The sequence below is a fragment of the Camelus bactrianus genome, chromosome 21, assembly GCF_048773025.1.
Source record: "Camelus bactrianus isolate YW-2024 breed Bactrian camel chromosome 21, ASM4877302v1, whole genome shotgun sequence".
Classification (NCBI taxonomy): Eukaryota; Metazoa; Chordata; class Mammalia; order Artiodactyla; family Camelidae; genus Camelus; species Camelus bactrianus.
The window spans coordinates 18907063-18922167 of NC_133559.1; the positions used below are offsets into that span (position 1 = coordinate 18907063).

General features: G+C 42.3%; 1 protein-coding gene across 2 annotated transcripts in view; it reads left to right on the plus strand.

The window, feature by feature from the left end:
- The window catches only part of PRRX1 (paired related homeobox 1), a 70735-nt gene that overhangs the window by 40292 nt on the left and 15338 nt on the right, over positions 1–15105 (plus strand). For both annotated transcript variants that reach the window (XM_010953855.3, XM_010953856.3), the window contains exon 2: positions 12650–12825. In XM_010953855.3, coding sequence (XP_010952157.1) covers positions 12650–12825 — 176 coding nt within the window. The remainder of the gene's footprint in view (positions 1–12649; positions 12826–15105) is intronic.

Sequence of the window (15105 nt, forward strand, 5' to 3'; positions counted from 1 at the left end):
ACACAAACACTCAGACAGACACACACACCCCCACACATGCACACAAACATTTTATAAGTAGGTCCCCCATCTCTAAATGTTAGATTACTTTAAAATTCCAAAACTTTATAAAACAGTTTTTCATCTTTGCTCTCTTCTCAACTGTTTGAATACCTGCTATATCTGAACATTTTATTTAGAGTTTATCTAAAAGAAAATAAGCATCTATGCAATGTTGAAATAACCCTGATATCCACAAAGATCATCAGTAATGTTCTTTAAAACATCAAGAACACTGCAGATTTGACTACGAAAATGTGTATTCATGGAATTGCATGATATCTAGGTAATCACAGATTCCAAAATTGGAGATAATTAGTGACTAAATGTATTATTCTTTAAGGTATACCTCTTTGAGGCCACAAATTTAATCACTGGTCAAGTATTTGAAGAAGAATTTATAATTTAAAATCAGTAAAAGATATTAAAAACAGTCTAATAACATTCCCTGTTTGATAACAACAGAAATGGAAACCCAGGTTGGCAAAGTTAGATTCTTACGATCACGCAACTGGAAAAAAAAATCACATGACTTTTTAGGACCAGACAGGTCGAGAACCCAGGTTGTCTGACTTCTAATCCACTGGAGTACTTCCCTCCTCCAGCCCCCGCCAAGTAGATGAAGCCATCTTTATGATAAAATTCTATGGAAAAACTTATAAATATTGGATTTCTGGGGAAGGGTATAAAATCACTATTGTGTAAATCTGGTCTGGGGTATGACTAATTAGAGATAAACTTTGATATAAAAAAATAGTCTGTCTAAGATCAGGAAGTTAACTGCACTAATGTCACATGGTGACCACCGAGGCTTAGTGGCAAACAAAGCTAGTGCCCCTCCGGCTTTTGGAAAGAGCTGGGATTGGTACTAAGACTGAAAGTCTCCAGGAGAGAAAGTCATGATAATCCTCTAGCCAAGTAGCTTAGCTCCCAAACTAATAGATTTGTAGAAAGAAAGAAGTTTAATGATACTTTCAAGGGGAGGTGTGAGCACAACCTCTAGAAAACCTTAGTGTGAAAATAACCAAATAGAACAAAGTGAAGGAGCCCAGTAGGACCAGAAAATACACTGAATAGCAGGAAGGGAACAGATTTCCTTATAAGTAACTCCCTCTTTGGCTAGATTAAAAAAAACATAAAACTGCAGCTCAGGATGGTCTTTCTTGCCCAGATCGGTTACCGTACACACACTCTCCTCAACTGATTTACAGCAAACATGTTTATAAAATCTGGTTTTCAAAAATCTCTTCTCCTACCTACACACCTAATCCATATATATATATATATATATATATTTTGTGAGTCCCCTGAGTTCACAAAGACACTTTATTTTAAAGGTGCCAGCTTCCCAGTAAGCTAACCACATCATCAAATGATGTGCCATTTTAATCAGAATTGCAGAGGAATAGAGAAAAAATAAGAAGAAAGCCAGCAAACGAAAGTTCTGTCGGGTTGAATAATGGTTTTGTAGTGGAATTAAACACAAGTTTGTCCTGATTTGTCCCTCCTCTTGGTTAAACTTATTGCTATCAAAGCCCTTTCTTGAAAGTAATTTAAGAGTTGGGGAAAAAAAATCTAAAAATAGGGAAAATCTGTAAAAAGATCCAAGGATGTGGAGGGAAGAATGGCCATGCTGGCACTGAAAGCACATTGGAAACAGATGTCAAGGAAGAGAATGATTTAGGTGGTGACTAAAAAGCCATTGTTCTTGCCCTTGGTCATCCTCCTTTGCTAGCTTTCTTCTTTTTAATCAATAATACTTGTTATTAGGTCTTTCCTCCGTCCTGGCTCCTTCCTGTCATGAGTTGAGCAGTATATATTCTTTTTGCCAACTTTCAGTTGATGGGGAGTTGGAAGTGGTGGCCATGACATGAGTCACAGTGACACATAGATTACTCATAGGTTTCCACTCCAGGCAGACAGAATCACCTATTAACAAGGAGTTCTTTAGGGCTGTTCAACAGCAGGGGACATGATTCAGTGGAATAAGATTATTCCACGTGGATTCTGAGTGCTTTGCCCAAAAGCTTTTCTTTTTTTTTTTTCTCATATGACCTTAGTGCATCAGCTTCCTTACTAGTCAAAAGTCACATATCCCTGGAGAGGAAATCACCATATTATTAAGGTTTAGGTGTCGTTGACAGACAGTAACATTCTTGTATGTTGAAGAATGAATTAGTCATGCTTTTGCCCAAGTTCCTTTACCGGTGACAGGGAACAGAAAACACAGTGACTAGAAATGACGAAGTAGAAGAGAATACAACCTAAAGCTAAATATATATATTTGGAACAGAAATAACTGTGTCAGGTCATGTCTAAAATGGTCAATAATTCCATATGTGTCAACCATTATCAAAGTCTAACATTTGCCAGTGCTAAGCTGTATAGGGCTCTGTTCTACACACTTTATTCACCTGCCTCAAGGCTTCCTTTTAACTGGGGAGATAATTACGGATGCAAAGTCTTGAAAGACGCATGTAACACATGCTTCTGGAAGCCATGTGCCTTGTAACCCTATTAAGGTTATTATTAAACAGGAAAACTTGTGTACCAAGACTTTATAGAAACTCACCCCTGAAAGGGCTGTCAGGTTTGGTGACTGAGTGTGAATCAACCCTGGGTATAGAATAGGCGTTTTCACCAAGCACAGTTAACATGTTCATTCAGTCACTCAAAGAAAAGAACCTAAAGTATGCTGGGAACTCATGCTCGATGCTGGGATGCTACAGTTAACAAGTCATAAAAGGCTCCTGCCCTCATGAAGCCCATATTCTACTGTGTGAGCCAACTGATAGCAATAATGACAGATAGTCCTAAGTTATAACGCACATGGGTCATTCAGATGCCGGAAGGGAACAAGTACACTACTTCTCGTGGTAATCAAGACAGTCTCTATGAAGAGCTGACGGTTAACGGAGACTTGGAGGAGGAGGAGGAGCCGTCAATATTAGGAGTCAGTGGATGGGGGAAAGGCCTAGGATACGTTGTTAGGCAAAGGGAGACAAGGGCAAAGACGAATATGAATAAAAAATGGGGAAGGCGTGATTTGTCACTATCATCAGCTGCACAACTGGAATGGGCTGAATGGAGTGACTAGTCATAACGCAGCTGAGAAAAGGATGCTGAAGTTCACATATGGTAGAGAGAGGCTCATGCTGACTGTGTCTTCTCACTAACCACCTGCTTTGGTGTTTCTGTCCTCCTCCCTCACCCATTACTGGCTCTGATAGCCACTCCATCTACTGGAATAACTTATTTCTATTGTTACTTTACTTTTCAAGTGTTTGTGCTGTCATTATGCAAATCAGTTATAAAGTCACTTGAAGGTGGACTACACATAATATTTGTGTATTTTTCAGGGTACCTACTCGCCTGGCATGCATTAGATGCTCAATGAATACATGTTCAAACAAATGACTACGGTGATAGTGAGAGGATGTGAAGGTCAAGGTTAAGTGTGACCATTGTTAGTGGCACCAATTTTTGAATTAGCCTAAAATGGTTGATATAGACAGTGTTTTAAGCAAGTCCACTGTCACCCAACCCATGTAACTGTCCCTCAAGTCCACTGTCATCCAGCAAACCCTAATCGGAGGTCAAAGTTAGTAGGGGTAATGAAAGAAATAGCAATTGTTCTCATTTCTGTTTAGCAGATTTAAAGGTTAGAATAACTGTTTCTTAGAACCCTACCAGATTCCCTCTTTCTCTAGACAGTGCTCATAGGTGAACTAATTTCTTTTAAAATAAAGGTTCGCATTAATTTCGAATTGGAGACTTATCTCTGCAGAGTGCTCTGGGCATGAAGGAACAGGTCAATCGCCTAAACTTCCTCCAGGCATGAGTGACTACAGGATAGTCTTCATCCAATTTATCCTCTAGCCAGAGGTTTTCCAAATCAAAGACAAGAACAAAACAAAGCAAAATCAAAAACATACCAGCAACACAAACAAGACGACATGACTCAGTCATTGCCTTAAACAAACAATTATTCAAAGTTTTCTCTTGGGCTAGATACTGAAAATATAAAAACAATCCTAAAAACCCATGGTGCTGGATTTGAAAGAGATCTTTAGTTACCTAATGTAACCTATAATTCTTCCAGTAAAGAACTTCAGGCCTAACATCACAGATTTTGTCAGTAATCCTACTGAGTTAGTCTGAGCCTCCTGATTGCCAATCTAAAGCCCTTTCCACAATTGTTCCATAACAGAATTTAAAGCAAAATGGAAGGAAATGTGTATACCTAGTTGTTACAATTTAAAAAAAACATATATTGTTTATATCTTAAAGTGACCCATTTTACTGACAAGAAAGTTGAAACCCAGAGATGTTATAGTGTGATCTATTTCTCCAAAAATGTCAAGCTTTAAACCACTGTTTATACTTTGGCTTTTCTAATTCTTGAAAATTATTTAAAATTTTCTTGGTTGTTTAAAAATACCGGGCTTCTTATGTTGACCATTTTGGCATATTTCAGTCTTTATATGAGTTTGATGTCAGAGACCAGAGTAACACCTGAGAGGGGCTTCAATTACCTCTTGAGCCCTCCTCATTTTCTCTGTACAATTACCCTGGTCTCCATCTTTATTGTGATGAAAAGCTGATTCTGTGTTCTCTGTGGTTTTCTCTACTATAGGCATCTGTCTCGTTAACTTGAGACGAGAAAGCATAAGGAAGCACAAGTCATGCTTCTATTCTCAAGCCTTCAAATGCCTCATAACTGTCTTTTCATCCAAGTAAAAGAGTCTCGTTCCACCACTACTGTCCTTCCAAGAGCTGAGCTGACTCATTAATTATGTACATCTCCTCCATTGCTATCTGCTTCCAGCTATTTTTTTTTAAACCTGGGTTTTTTTTTTTTACCACATTTTTCTTGAGAACATTAAAATTTATTACCCCAAAAATGAATCATTAAAAAAAAAATGACTTATGGCTGTTGTCTCCCTTGAAGACACCAGTTCCTACTGCTGATGTCGAGACTGATGTTGTGTCTTTTACAAAATGACAACAAGTCTCACTACAAAGGAAAAATGCTCCCCAAAGAAGGCAGGAGCTTAGGGCCCCTCTAGAGCTCTGTTTGTAATCCTACTCAAATACCAGGCGCTTCCAAGGGGACCACACACCTGGAATATTGCGAGTTTAGAAAGCTTTTAAAATCTCAGTCAGAACTCACTCTTTTCCCAGAACTTTGCCTTCCTTGGTTTCTTTTTATCCCTTTGGAATTCACCAAAGCGCTCAGACTTTTAGAAAAAAAAAAAGTTACTGAATAAATATTGAGTAATATGACCCAACTTTTGTGTTTTTAGACATGTGGCAACCAAATTATTCAACCCAAGGCAAACAGGCTGCAAAATCATTGAATTTTCATAGCCTGGGTTTAGCCCTTGGCTGTCTTCCTCCTTTTTCCTGTCTTTTTTTTTTTAAAACTCATTCTAGTGAGATTACTTTTTAAAGGTACAGGTTGCTTACCTATCTTTGAGTCTTAGAATCTGCCTGCTTTCTGAATGTTCCTTTTCAAAATTTAAATTGAGAAAGGAAAATTGCCTTGTTAGAAAGCCAGGAATTGACTAGCAGCAGAAAAGTGTCCCAAATAGGGCTTTTTTGGACAAACTTCGATGCATGATTTCCATGTGCAATTTTGAGTCTACTGTCATGTCTCAGTTTTTTTTTTAATTTAAAAGCTTTTATTCATTTTTCAAGCTCCCTAGATCTTAATTATGCTCTCCATCAAACCTTAACTAAGCCATATCAACATATCTGAATGTCTTTCTCACTTTCTCCTGGTTATGCTGTGATAAGGATCTTACTGAATAGTTAGACTCCAACAAGCAGCGAACAGAAGTAAAAAGGAAGAACAGCCATGGTTTTGACTAGTCCGTCTCCAAGGAGAACTCGCAGCAGTGGTCGGTGGCAGGTGTAAAGCCTACACTTACAAAACGACTACTATGTGCCAGACTACCTGCCTGCTCTGTGTTCACTCAATCTTCAAATGACCCCAGGAAGTAGGTGGTCTTACTTCCATTTTATTTTACTTTATTTTTTTGAACACTGAGGCTCAGGGAAGTGAAGTGTGTTACCCAAGGCACACGGCTAGTAAGTAGCAGGACCTACAGGAGAACGCAGGTCATTCTGACCGTCAAGCCAGTTAACTTTCCACTCTACTCCCCTGCTCTCCCTCCTCATTATAGTTTAGTTGGCTCCGATGAAAACATTCTCATTTTCCTCTTTATTCAATATCCAGAAATGAATTGAAAAATGAGTAATTAAGTGATTCATCCATAGAGAAATCGGGAGTAGGTTACATATCTGAAGCCAGAATTTTATGTCTTTAGCAAAGAGGTGTTTTGTTCAGTAATGAACTCCTATAATAATAAGAATTCCAATATATGAATATTTCATGTCTGATCATTAATTTGTATTTACTGAGCACTGATAAGAGCTTCAATGAAACACACATGTGAACTTTGTACTCTGAAGTTACCATCTAAAATAGACACAGAGTCACATGGAAAAATGCCAACATGGGGGAAATTATCAAGGTAGTCCCAGAAGAAAACTAGGGCATGGGAAGGCTTGCTTTATGTCAGACATCCTCAAGGTTCTGATCAGAAATCCCTTCAGAAAGATGTCTTAAGAGAGTTAAAGCAGATAAGGTGACACAGATTGTGTTGAAGTTTTTGACTCTATGGAAATATACTGGTCCTAGAGAGGTGAAAGGAAATGTGTGAGATGAAGTCAAAAGCAGTGCAAATTGTATTATGATACCTCATGTTCTTAAGTGTTTTCTGTTTTAAATGAGAATTGGCTATACTGAGAGAGCTAAACTTTGAGCTGTATCTGCATAAAACCACTGTAGCTTTACATAGAGCCACTGACCCATCTTTTGGGTGAAAACTATTCAAAATAATGTTATTTCACACTTTGTGGAGCATTTTATTCTCCAAAGAACATACATCCCCCATATTACATGTAAGGTGTTTTCATGCTATTTTCTAAGGTTTAGGACTAATGCTTGACTGAAAATAAACCATGTCTATGCCAAGTTGATGGTAAAGGAAAAAAATATACTCATGAAAGACCATCACGCTACATTCAGATTCTGGCAGCTGCACAGCTGGGCATCCGTACTGGCTGAGACCTGGCCACTCTTGACAGTTGCTGGGATTCAGTGGTGCAGGATACGAGGCATGCTGTTGAGAAGATGTGCATGTGCTGCTGAACTTGGCTTTGGTCACTGGGATGTGCTAAGTGCAATCTACACTCATCCCAATGAAGGAACTCACGTGCCCAATTATCGGAGCACTTATTAAAAGGACGCTGCCCTAATTACAATCGGAGCTTAGTGTAACCAAAGAAACGCAAATGAATGCCACAGCTGAATCTCACTGCTTTTCATAAGCCTTGCAATAAAAGCTAAACAGTTTTTAGTGGCTTTTACAATTATACTTCCCTTCAATTTTCCAAAGGTTACAGGGCCCGAACCACACAAATCCCATTAAAGTAAGTAGTTGTTGTGCAATGAGTTCCTTTGAAAACAGTCTTCAATGCCCATAAAATGATCAGCGGGCTGCTCTTTAGATCCGCTTGCCTGCCATGTTTTCAACCAAGGGGCAGATGACAAGCTTTGATGTGGCGGTTGGTTTCTGCTACCGAAGCTGGCATTTTATCTTCTTGCATCAGATTTCTTCCCAAATTGATGTGACTCAGGCATACGAAACAGATTTTTCTTCAGATTTTATTCCTAAAATATGTTTTTGCTGTACCTTTAAATTACATTTGGCTGACTGATTTGGAATCTCCAAGGCTTCTCCCACAAGATACAGAGCAGGAGAGGGTCAGGGTCTTGGGGAGTTAACCGGAGCCTGTGTGATGAGTGCAAGGCGATCATGGCGCGCTGCCTGGGCCTCCCGCTGGAGGATGGCTCTCCATCCTGTCTTCTCTACCTGTCTTCAGTGCAACTTGAGCAGCCGCAAGTGAAGTCCAGAGTGAATTTCAAGCTAGAGCCAAGGACAGAGCTATTGTTCTGTTCAACTTCTATTTGAAAGCACGAGGGGTCTCCTTCTCCTCAGGAATTAGGGCTTCCTTTCCTGAAGAACTGCTTCATAAGTATTCTACCATCCTGACCCACTGGAAACACCATTCTCCTAGCGTCTCTTCCTCCTGTGTGTTCCTGTTTGTTTCAATCATTTATCTTAGATGTGCTTTTCTGGTAAGGAATAAAAATGAAGGATGAATTCATTCCTTCATTTACAAAGGAATGAGAACCACAGAGCCTTTTCTCACCTCTAAATCTGGTGAGAAACCTACTTGAAAAAACAACAGGGTAAAAGGATTTTTTTCCTCCACAGGTAAAATAATGCAGGGACAAAAGATAATGTTAACCTAACTGTTTGCTATACACTGTTAAAAAAGAATAATTGGAATTCGGGAATTATTCAGCCCTTGAAAACTTCATGTAAATCACCAAGGTTCTAATTTTCTGGGACTGCTTCTATACCACAACACTATAGAACTCTTTCAAAGTTTACTGTCATTTAATTCATCAAAAGACCCGATGTCTTTTTTTATAGAAATACTGAGTGCACAGAGGTGGCAGGATATTTACACAGAAAGAATTGAACCATAATTTTAAAAAAGTATTTGATTCTATACTAAAATATGTATGGGACTTTAGGTATGGAGAGATCCGTATGGAGTGGTGTTGTCAGCAAAGTTTTCTAGAGAAAGTAGGATTGAGACATGTCATAGGAAACAGGTTTTGAACTGTGTCTTGAAATGAAGAGAAGTCCTAATATGAATGTGGGGAGAAGATGGAAGCCGGGGGTTCACTACTGTGCTAAGGCAACCTTGTACATATTTAATTGATGACACAGAGACTTACAGAGGCCGCTGAAAAGGCAAATTCAAGAACGTCCAGATCAAAGTAGCTTTCCTGGATGAGCATGGCTGCATTTTTTAACGGCTCTTCTGGCAGGAGTAACGACCCATGATACTCCTCTGATACCAGTGATACACGTGGACCGTCATCCCGAGACCCTCTTTGTATGGCTGGTGTGGGTAAACCTGTCTTCGCCATGAAAACCTCTCCCAAGGTGGTGGGTTTTTATGTATATCCCTGCTGCATCCTCGTCCCTCTCATGCACAGCATGTGTACTGTCATTTGCACTTAAAAGTGGAGTGGAATTAGAAGTCCTGGCTTCTAGCTCTGGCTCAGGCACAGCTTGTATTGTGATTTGAGGCAAATCCCTTCATTCTTCGAGGCCTCATTTACCGCATGTAAAATAAGAGGATTAACTTAGACAGTTTCTCTGGCTTCATGCGCTGCCAGTATTTTATGACTCATGAATCCCAGTGAAAATTCACCTGTTAATAGAGTCATTTCTCTTGTTTTTATTAGAAAGCATGGCAATCACTGTATACTTGCAATTTACTCAGTTGTCCACAACGTACATAGTCGTCCGTAAAAATCTGTAAACGCTCTGGATTTGAAACATCTTTCTGATAAAAATGCATCCATGTACCTGGTGGTTATTCTGCAGTTTGGTGAATCCTACCCATTTCAGAATTCCAAAGAATTAGCTCTTTTCTGATGCCCATCAGACATCAGTATCCTTGGACAGCATCTTTCAAAATCCACCTTTGCAAGTAGCTATTTTTACAAGAAAGACGAGCTTTCACCAATGATATAACATCGCTGTGTTCTCTCCCCCATATTCAACCAGAGTCCAGAATCTGATAAAAGTCCTTATCCCAGGTATTTCAGATGCCCCATGTTTGTAAACCTCTACGACGTTCAGGTTTCCTCTCGTGCTGCTGGTGAGACTGTGCTGGGTCCTAGTCTTCTGTGTTCCGGGGGGAAAACAGGAAGCTCACAGGTGGTGATTAGTGAGCAAAGACAGAGGAGCCGAGGGCTGCCGCTCAGGCTGTCTCTGTTGCCCCCTCGCCGTCATTTCCTATTACACTCGCGCTCCACAGGACACTTGCCAGACCCAGACTCCTTGGACCCCTGTTATTTGAGTGTCTTTTCTCACCTTCAGCAGGATCTGGACTGGTGTTTTCATTTGTTAAAAACAACAAGAACATTTGCTGGGAAACTTTCACTGGAATCATTTCAGGTCATCATAGCTATTTATTCTCTGTCATAAACTATAATTCTCCATTTCCCTTACTCCCACGTCAGGGGAGCTGGTGGTTTATGGTGGACAGTCAGTGGAATTTGAGTGAACAGTGGAAGATTTCAGAGAACTAGCGAGAGAGATTCTGCAGCAGGTTGTAGTACAAAGAACAAGACATAAAATATTCTTGTTCTCCATCACAGTCTGGCAGGACAAGAAGAAACAGGCTTCCCAAACAGCATAAAGGATTTAGAATTTGTGGTTATACCTGAGAAAGCACTTTCTTTGAGGAAAGAAAGCAAATCATGGGATTGGCTTAGTAAGAGATTTCCTTTATATGATTAAAACAGCCTAGGGCCTGTCTCATCGGTCTCACTCTTGGGTAGGGATGGAAGCTAAAGACTTTGCAGACCTGTGTTAAATGGGAGCATGCAATGCAGGTGTGGTGCTGTCAGAAGGGCCTGAGTGACCTAGAGAGGCCTGAAGTGCAAGCCATACAGAACTGCAGAAAGGGAATGGGAGCAATGGGAACTGCCTGCAAACATTCAAATAGGAAGGAGAATGCAGATGCAAGGCAACAGCTGAAGGATGTGTGATCCTAGGTGTCTGAATTCCACTGTTGACATGATTGTGAACTAATTTTCCTAATTGCTTTTAAATCAGGGATGGTAAAATCAGGGATGTTGGTTGAAACATTCCAGGCTTTGATAGATCCCAGAAATCACGATAATGCAATTTGGCTGCATTCTCAAGATGCCGCTGACCTGACATTCTTATTGAGAGTGTCACAGCAGTGCCTTCAAAGCAGGGCTCCTCAGTGAGGTGCCGCAGATGGAAAAAACCAGAGAGATGGGCCATCATAACGCTGAGAGAATGGGGGCCAGCAGCTTCTCAGTTAGAGGAATGCGGTCGAGTTTTTATGGGTTTTATTCTACAGAAACAGTTTTCTAAAGACAAGAAAGGTTTCACATTTTCCCCGGGAACAAATTCAACAAGCACTTACTGGGTGCTTTAAATGTCAGGAGGGAGGCAGCCGTCTGTATTCCGAGCTCCCAGGGCACTCAGGAAGACAGGGTTTCTCATCAGAACGACTTGGAGCCTCTTGTTAGGTGCTGAGAGATGTGGGCCGGGAACCCCTGGATTTAAGCTACACTTTGAATCTTCACCCAAATCTAGAACATGCCCTCAATTTGCAATAATAATACTGCAGCTCAGGTGGGCGCCACTCTCCCTGGGACCTCAGGATTCCTGCTAGCAGTCTTCTTGACTGTTTTGTGTCAGTCAGAGAGGAGCAGGGGGCTTTCCGTGTTGGAAAAAACGTTTGAGAACTACTTCCCACTGAACGTGGGGCAAGTGCCACGCTCTTCTTTCTCTCCAGCCTCAGTCTCACTCCTCGTGTTTCCCTTTGCGTTGAGCCTCGTCAGGGGAGAGTGATTGGCAGTGCTCGTCCAGTTCATCAAGCCGAGCGTGTGACTTGGGCTCAGCAGCTCAAGCCGCACATCTCTGAGCGCTGCACGGGCTCTGCGGTGGCTGGGCTACAGGGGGACAGCTTGGTGGTGGTGATGGCACAGCTGGTCTTCCGCTCAGCTTCACACGCCCTCATCCCCGCCTGGGCTGAGTGGGGGCGGCAGGGCAGGAGCACGCCACTCCCTGACTGCTGCAGGCAGGCTAGGGGATCAGCTCGCCAGGGTGCCTTTGGGGGAACTCAGAGAAAACCAGGGAGGAATCTTGACAGGTAGAAACTTGGGGTCATGATTCCTCCAAGGTTCCTAAGACCTCAGGGCCCTACAACTCCAGTTTTGCATGAAACCATTTCAGAGATCTTTCAGGCCTGTTTCCTGCTTCCTGAATTCTCACAGGGTGAGTCCCAGGCCAGTGTCAGCTGGGCTGATGGTGTTGAAGGACTAGCCCCGATCTTGGCCGAGGCCCCTGAAGCCTGCGGCAACAGCATGAGGCCTTGAGCAAACAGAGTTAGCAATTACTTGCTGTTTCCAGGAAATGCATGGCAAAGCGGACATCCCTCTAGTCGGCGTGAACGTGGTCTTTCCTCTGTAGCTGTATTTGTGTTACATGGCTATGCTGAGGTGAAGTAACCAGGGAATAGTCGGTCCTCTTGGTTATGACAGCGTAGGAATAAATGAGGTCCAAAGCAGTCTGCCTTTCTCCCCCCATCTCTGGAGAAGTCCGGAGAATATGGGGAGGAGTAACATTTTCCTTTAGCCTTCTTTGACAAAACAAACTTCAAGGAGCATGCAAGAAATGTCTTTCTAATTGTTCAGGTCCGGTCCCAGATTTAGAAGCAACAAGGAAGCATCAGAACCATCGGGGGTTCTAGGCACACAGACGCGATAGCACCAGTGCCCACATCTGCGCAGTGAAAGTGGCATTTAGCCACAGACTTTGACGAGCATATGAGCAAATGAAACCATCTCATGGTAGAATCTGGGACCTCCAACGTGACTTTAGCTCCTTATCATCAATTTCTTTTATTCCAGATGACCAACTGAACTCAGAGGAAAAGAAGAAGAGAAAGCAGCGAAGGAACAGGACAACCTTCAACAGCAGCCAGCTGCAGGCTTTGGAGCGTGTCTTTGAGAGGACACACTACCCAGATGCTTTTGTGCGAGAAGACCTGGCCCGCCGGGTGAACCTCACTGAGGCCAGAGTGCAGGTAACCAGGGTATTCCCCTCCTCAGAGACACATCTCTGAAGACTGTTAAAAAACACAAGTTGTAGGTTTCAGACTGGAGCAGGTACTAATAAGGATTATAAATGGGCAGCTTGAGAACAGAATCCGTTTCTAACTGTGTTTCTCTTGGCAGCACGGTATTTTTAAAAATCAAAGTGAACGCCTTTAAGTAGGGCAGAATGTGCCTTGCTGCAGGTCTCACCCTCCCCAGGGCTTCCCACCCTTCCAGATTCGTGTTCCAAACATTGTCCCTCTGAGCAGGTGACTCTGCACCCCTCTCCCACGAGCTTTCAACTTTAGCTGCAGGGTGACCAAAGGGATGGACTCTCCGGCCCCCTCCTCAGGTTTCCTCCCCGACTCTGGGACTGTACAAATCTTCAAGAAACATAGTATACACACACACAGGCATGGACACGGATGGGAGTGGGAAATTAATGCATCAAAGACCTTCCACTTAGGAGCTGCGTAAAGAGCACGTTCGAGTAGATGATTTTGCGAAGCGAAGAAGGGTAGGGACACGTAAGACAGGGTAAAGAGAGGACAGCAGTTCTCTCTAACATGAATGCCATGACTCAGCAAATCCAAGTCAGACAGCTAGAAACAGTGCCGTCTGGGATGAGGAATAACAGTGACGATAACAATGCAGTAACACTAGCTGGGTCCTTGTTCACCAATGAGTGTTCTTAGTTACATAAACTAATCTGTCTAATCCGCACACCAATTCAACGAGGTGGACAGTATTACTCATCTTCAGGGGAAGAAACTGAGACACAGAGGTCAAAGTGCTTCATGCAACGTCACATAGCTAGGAAGTGGCTGAACTAAGATTTGGAGATGGCTATGCCGATCCAGAGTTCGTGCTTTCTAGCACGATAGTAGACTTTAAATAAATGAGTCTTCTGGCGAAATGCTTTTTTCAAGTAGTGCTTTGCTGTCTCTGCTGAGAGTCAAGATTCATTTATCTTCCATATTGCCGGCGGTAGGCTGCTGTTTCGCTAAGCGAGGTGGGTCAAATCTGTCTTGTCTTCCTCACGAAATTATTGTTTGTATACCTGTGTTCAGTCTGGGCTTGAAGGATTTCTTTCTGAAGATAGTAACTCTCTTGATGGGGGCTTGAGCTAGACTCAGAGGGCTGGGAAGGTAGGAACTGTATCCAACACCCTGTACTGTGAGAGACATTTGTTAATTTGAGGGACAGGGTCCTCGAGGTCTCTTTAGCCTGAAAAGAAGGTGTGTGAGGGTTTTCACCCTGGGAAACAGGGTCCTCATTCAGAAGAGGTCAGGAAGGAGGAAAAAAATGTCAGTGACAAAAGGGGATAGTTGCCTGGGCACCGTGGTGCCTCCAAGGATAGGTTAGGAGAAGGCGTACGCGACGATGTGTACGTTACGTGGTACATCACTGCTCTCCAGTCCCTCAGGGCTCAGGTGACATTGGTCCACAGGCACAAAGCTCAGTCGTGCCCTCTCCGCTCTGCCGTCCAAAGCAGAACACTGAGGTCTGCCTTCCCACATCCTCTTCCCCCGTGCTGCTTACCACAGCTCTCCAAACACACTCTGTTTCTACTCTTAAATCCCTTCCTCTCTCCTTCAAAACCCCCATATTTTTTATGTCTCAGGCTTGGCCTGCAGTGGTATAATAAATAATTTTAGGCCAATAACCCACAGTCCCTGAAAGTACCACTTTTGCCATGGCGATCTGAATTTGAAATAAAGAAACCTGGACAGGGCCATGCTGGAATTTTTTTTTTAAGATGTGGAAGAGCAATTTTGGGTTGGGGAGCTATTTCAGCCCCATCACAACAATAAGCAGATGACTTTCCTATCTGTTGAAACTATTAACGTCCACCTTTTCCATCCTGCTATGTTCTAAAGTCTTTTAGAGTTAAGAGCATTTCCTATGTGAGCAGGAAAGAATTCTCCCTCCATGACCTTTCTTCTCCCTTCGTGAAGTCTCACCCTTTCCCAGTCTGAACCACTCCCTCTGACTCTGGACTTCTTTATTTAAAAGAAAATTTTTAATGGAGGTACTAGGGGTTGAACCCAGGATCTCGTGCATGCTAAACGTGCACTCTACTACTGAGCTATCCCCTCACCCTGACTCTGGCCTTCTTTATATTTATGGCATTTATCACAACATGACATGTATTATATTGAGCTGTATGTGGGCCAACTTCCCCAACTAGACTGTGAAGTTCTCCTGGATGGAAGCCATATCTTATCATCATTGTGAAATTCTTTTTTTTTCTCTCCTCTCCTGTTTTC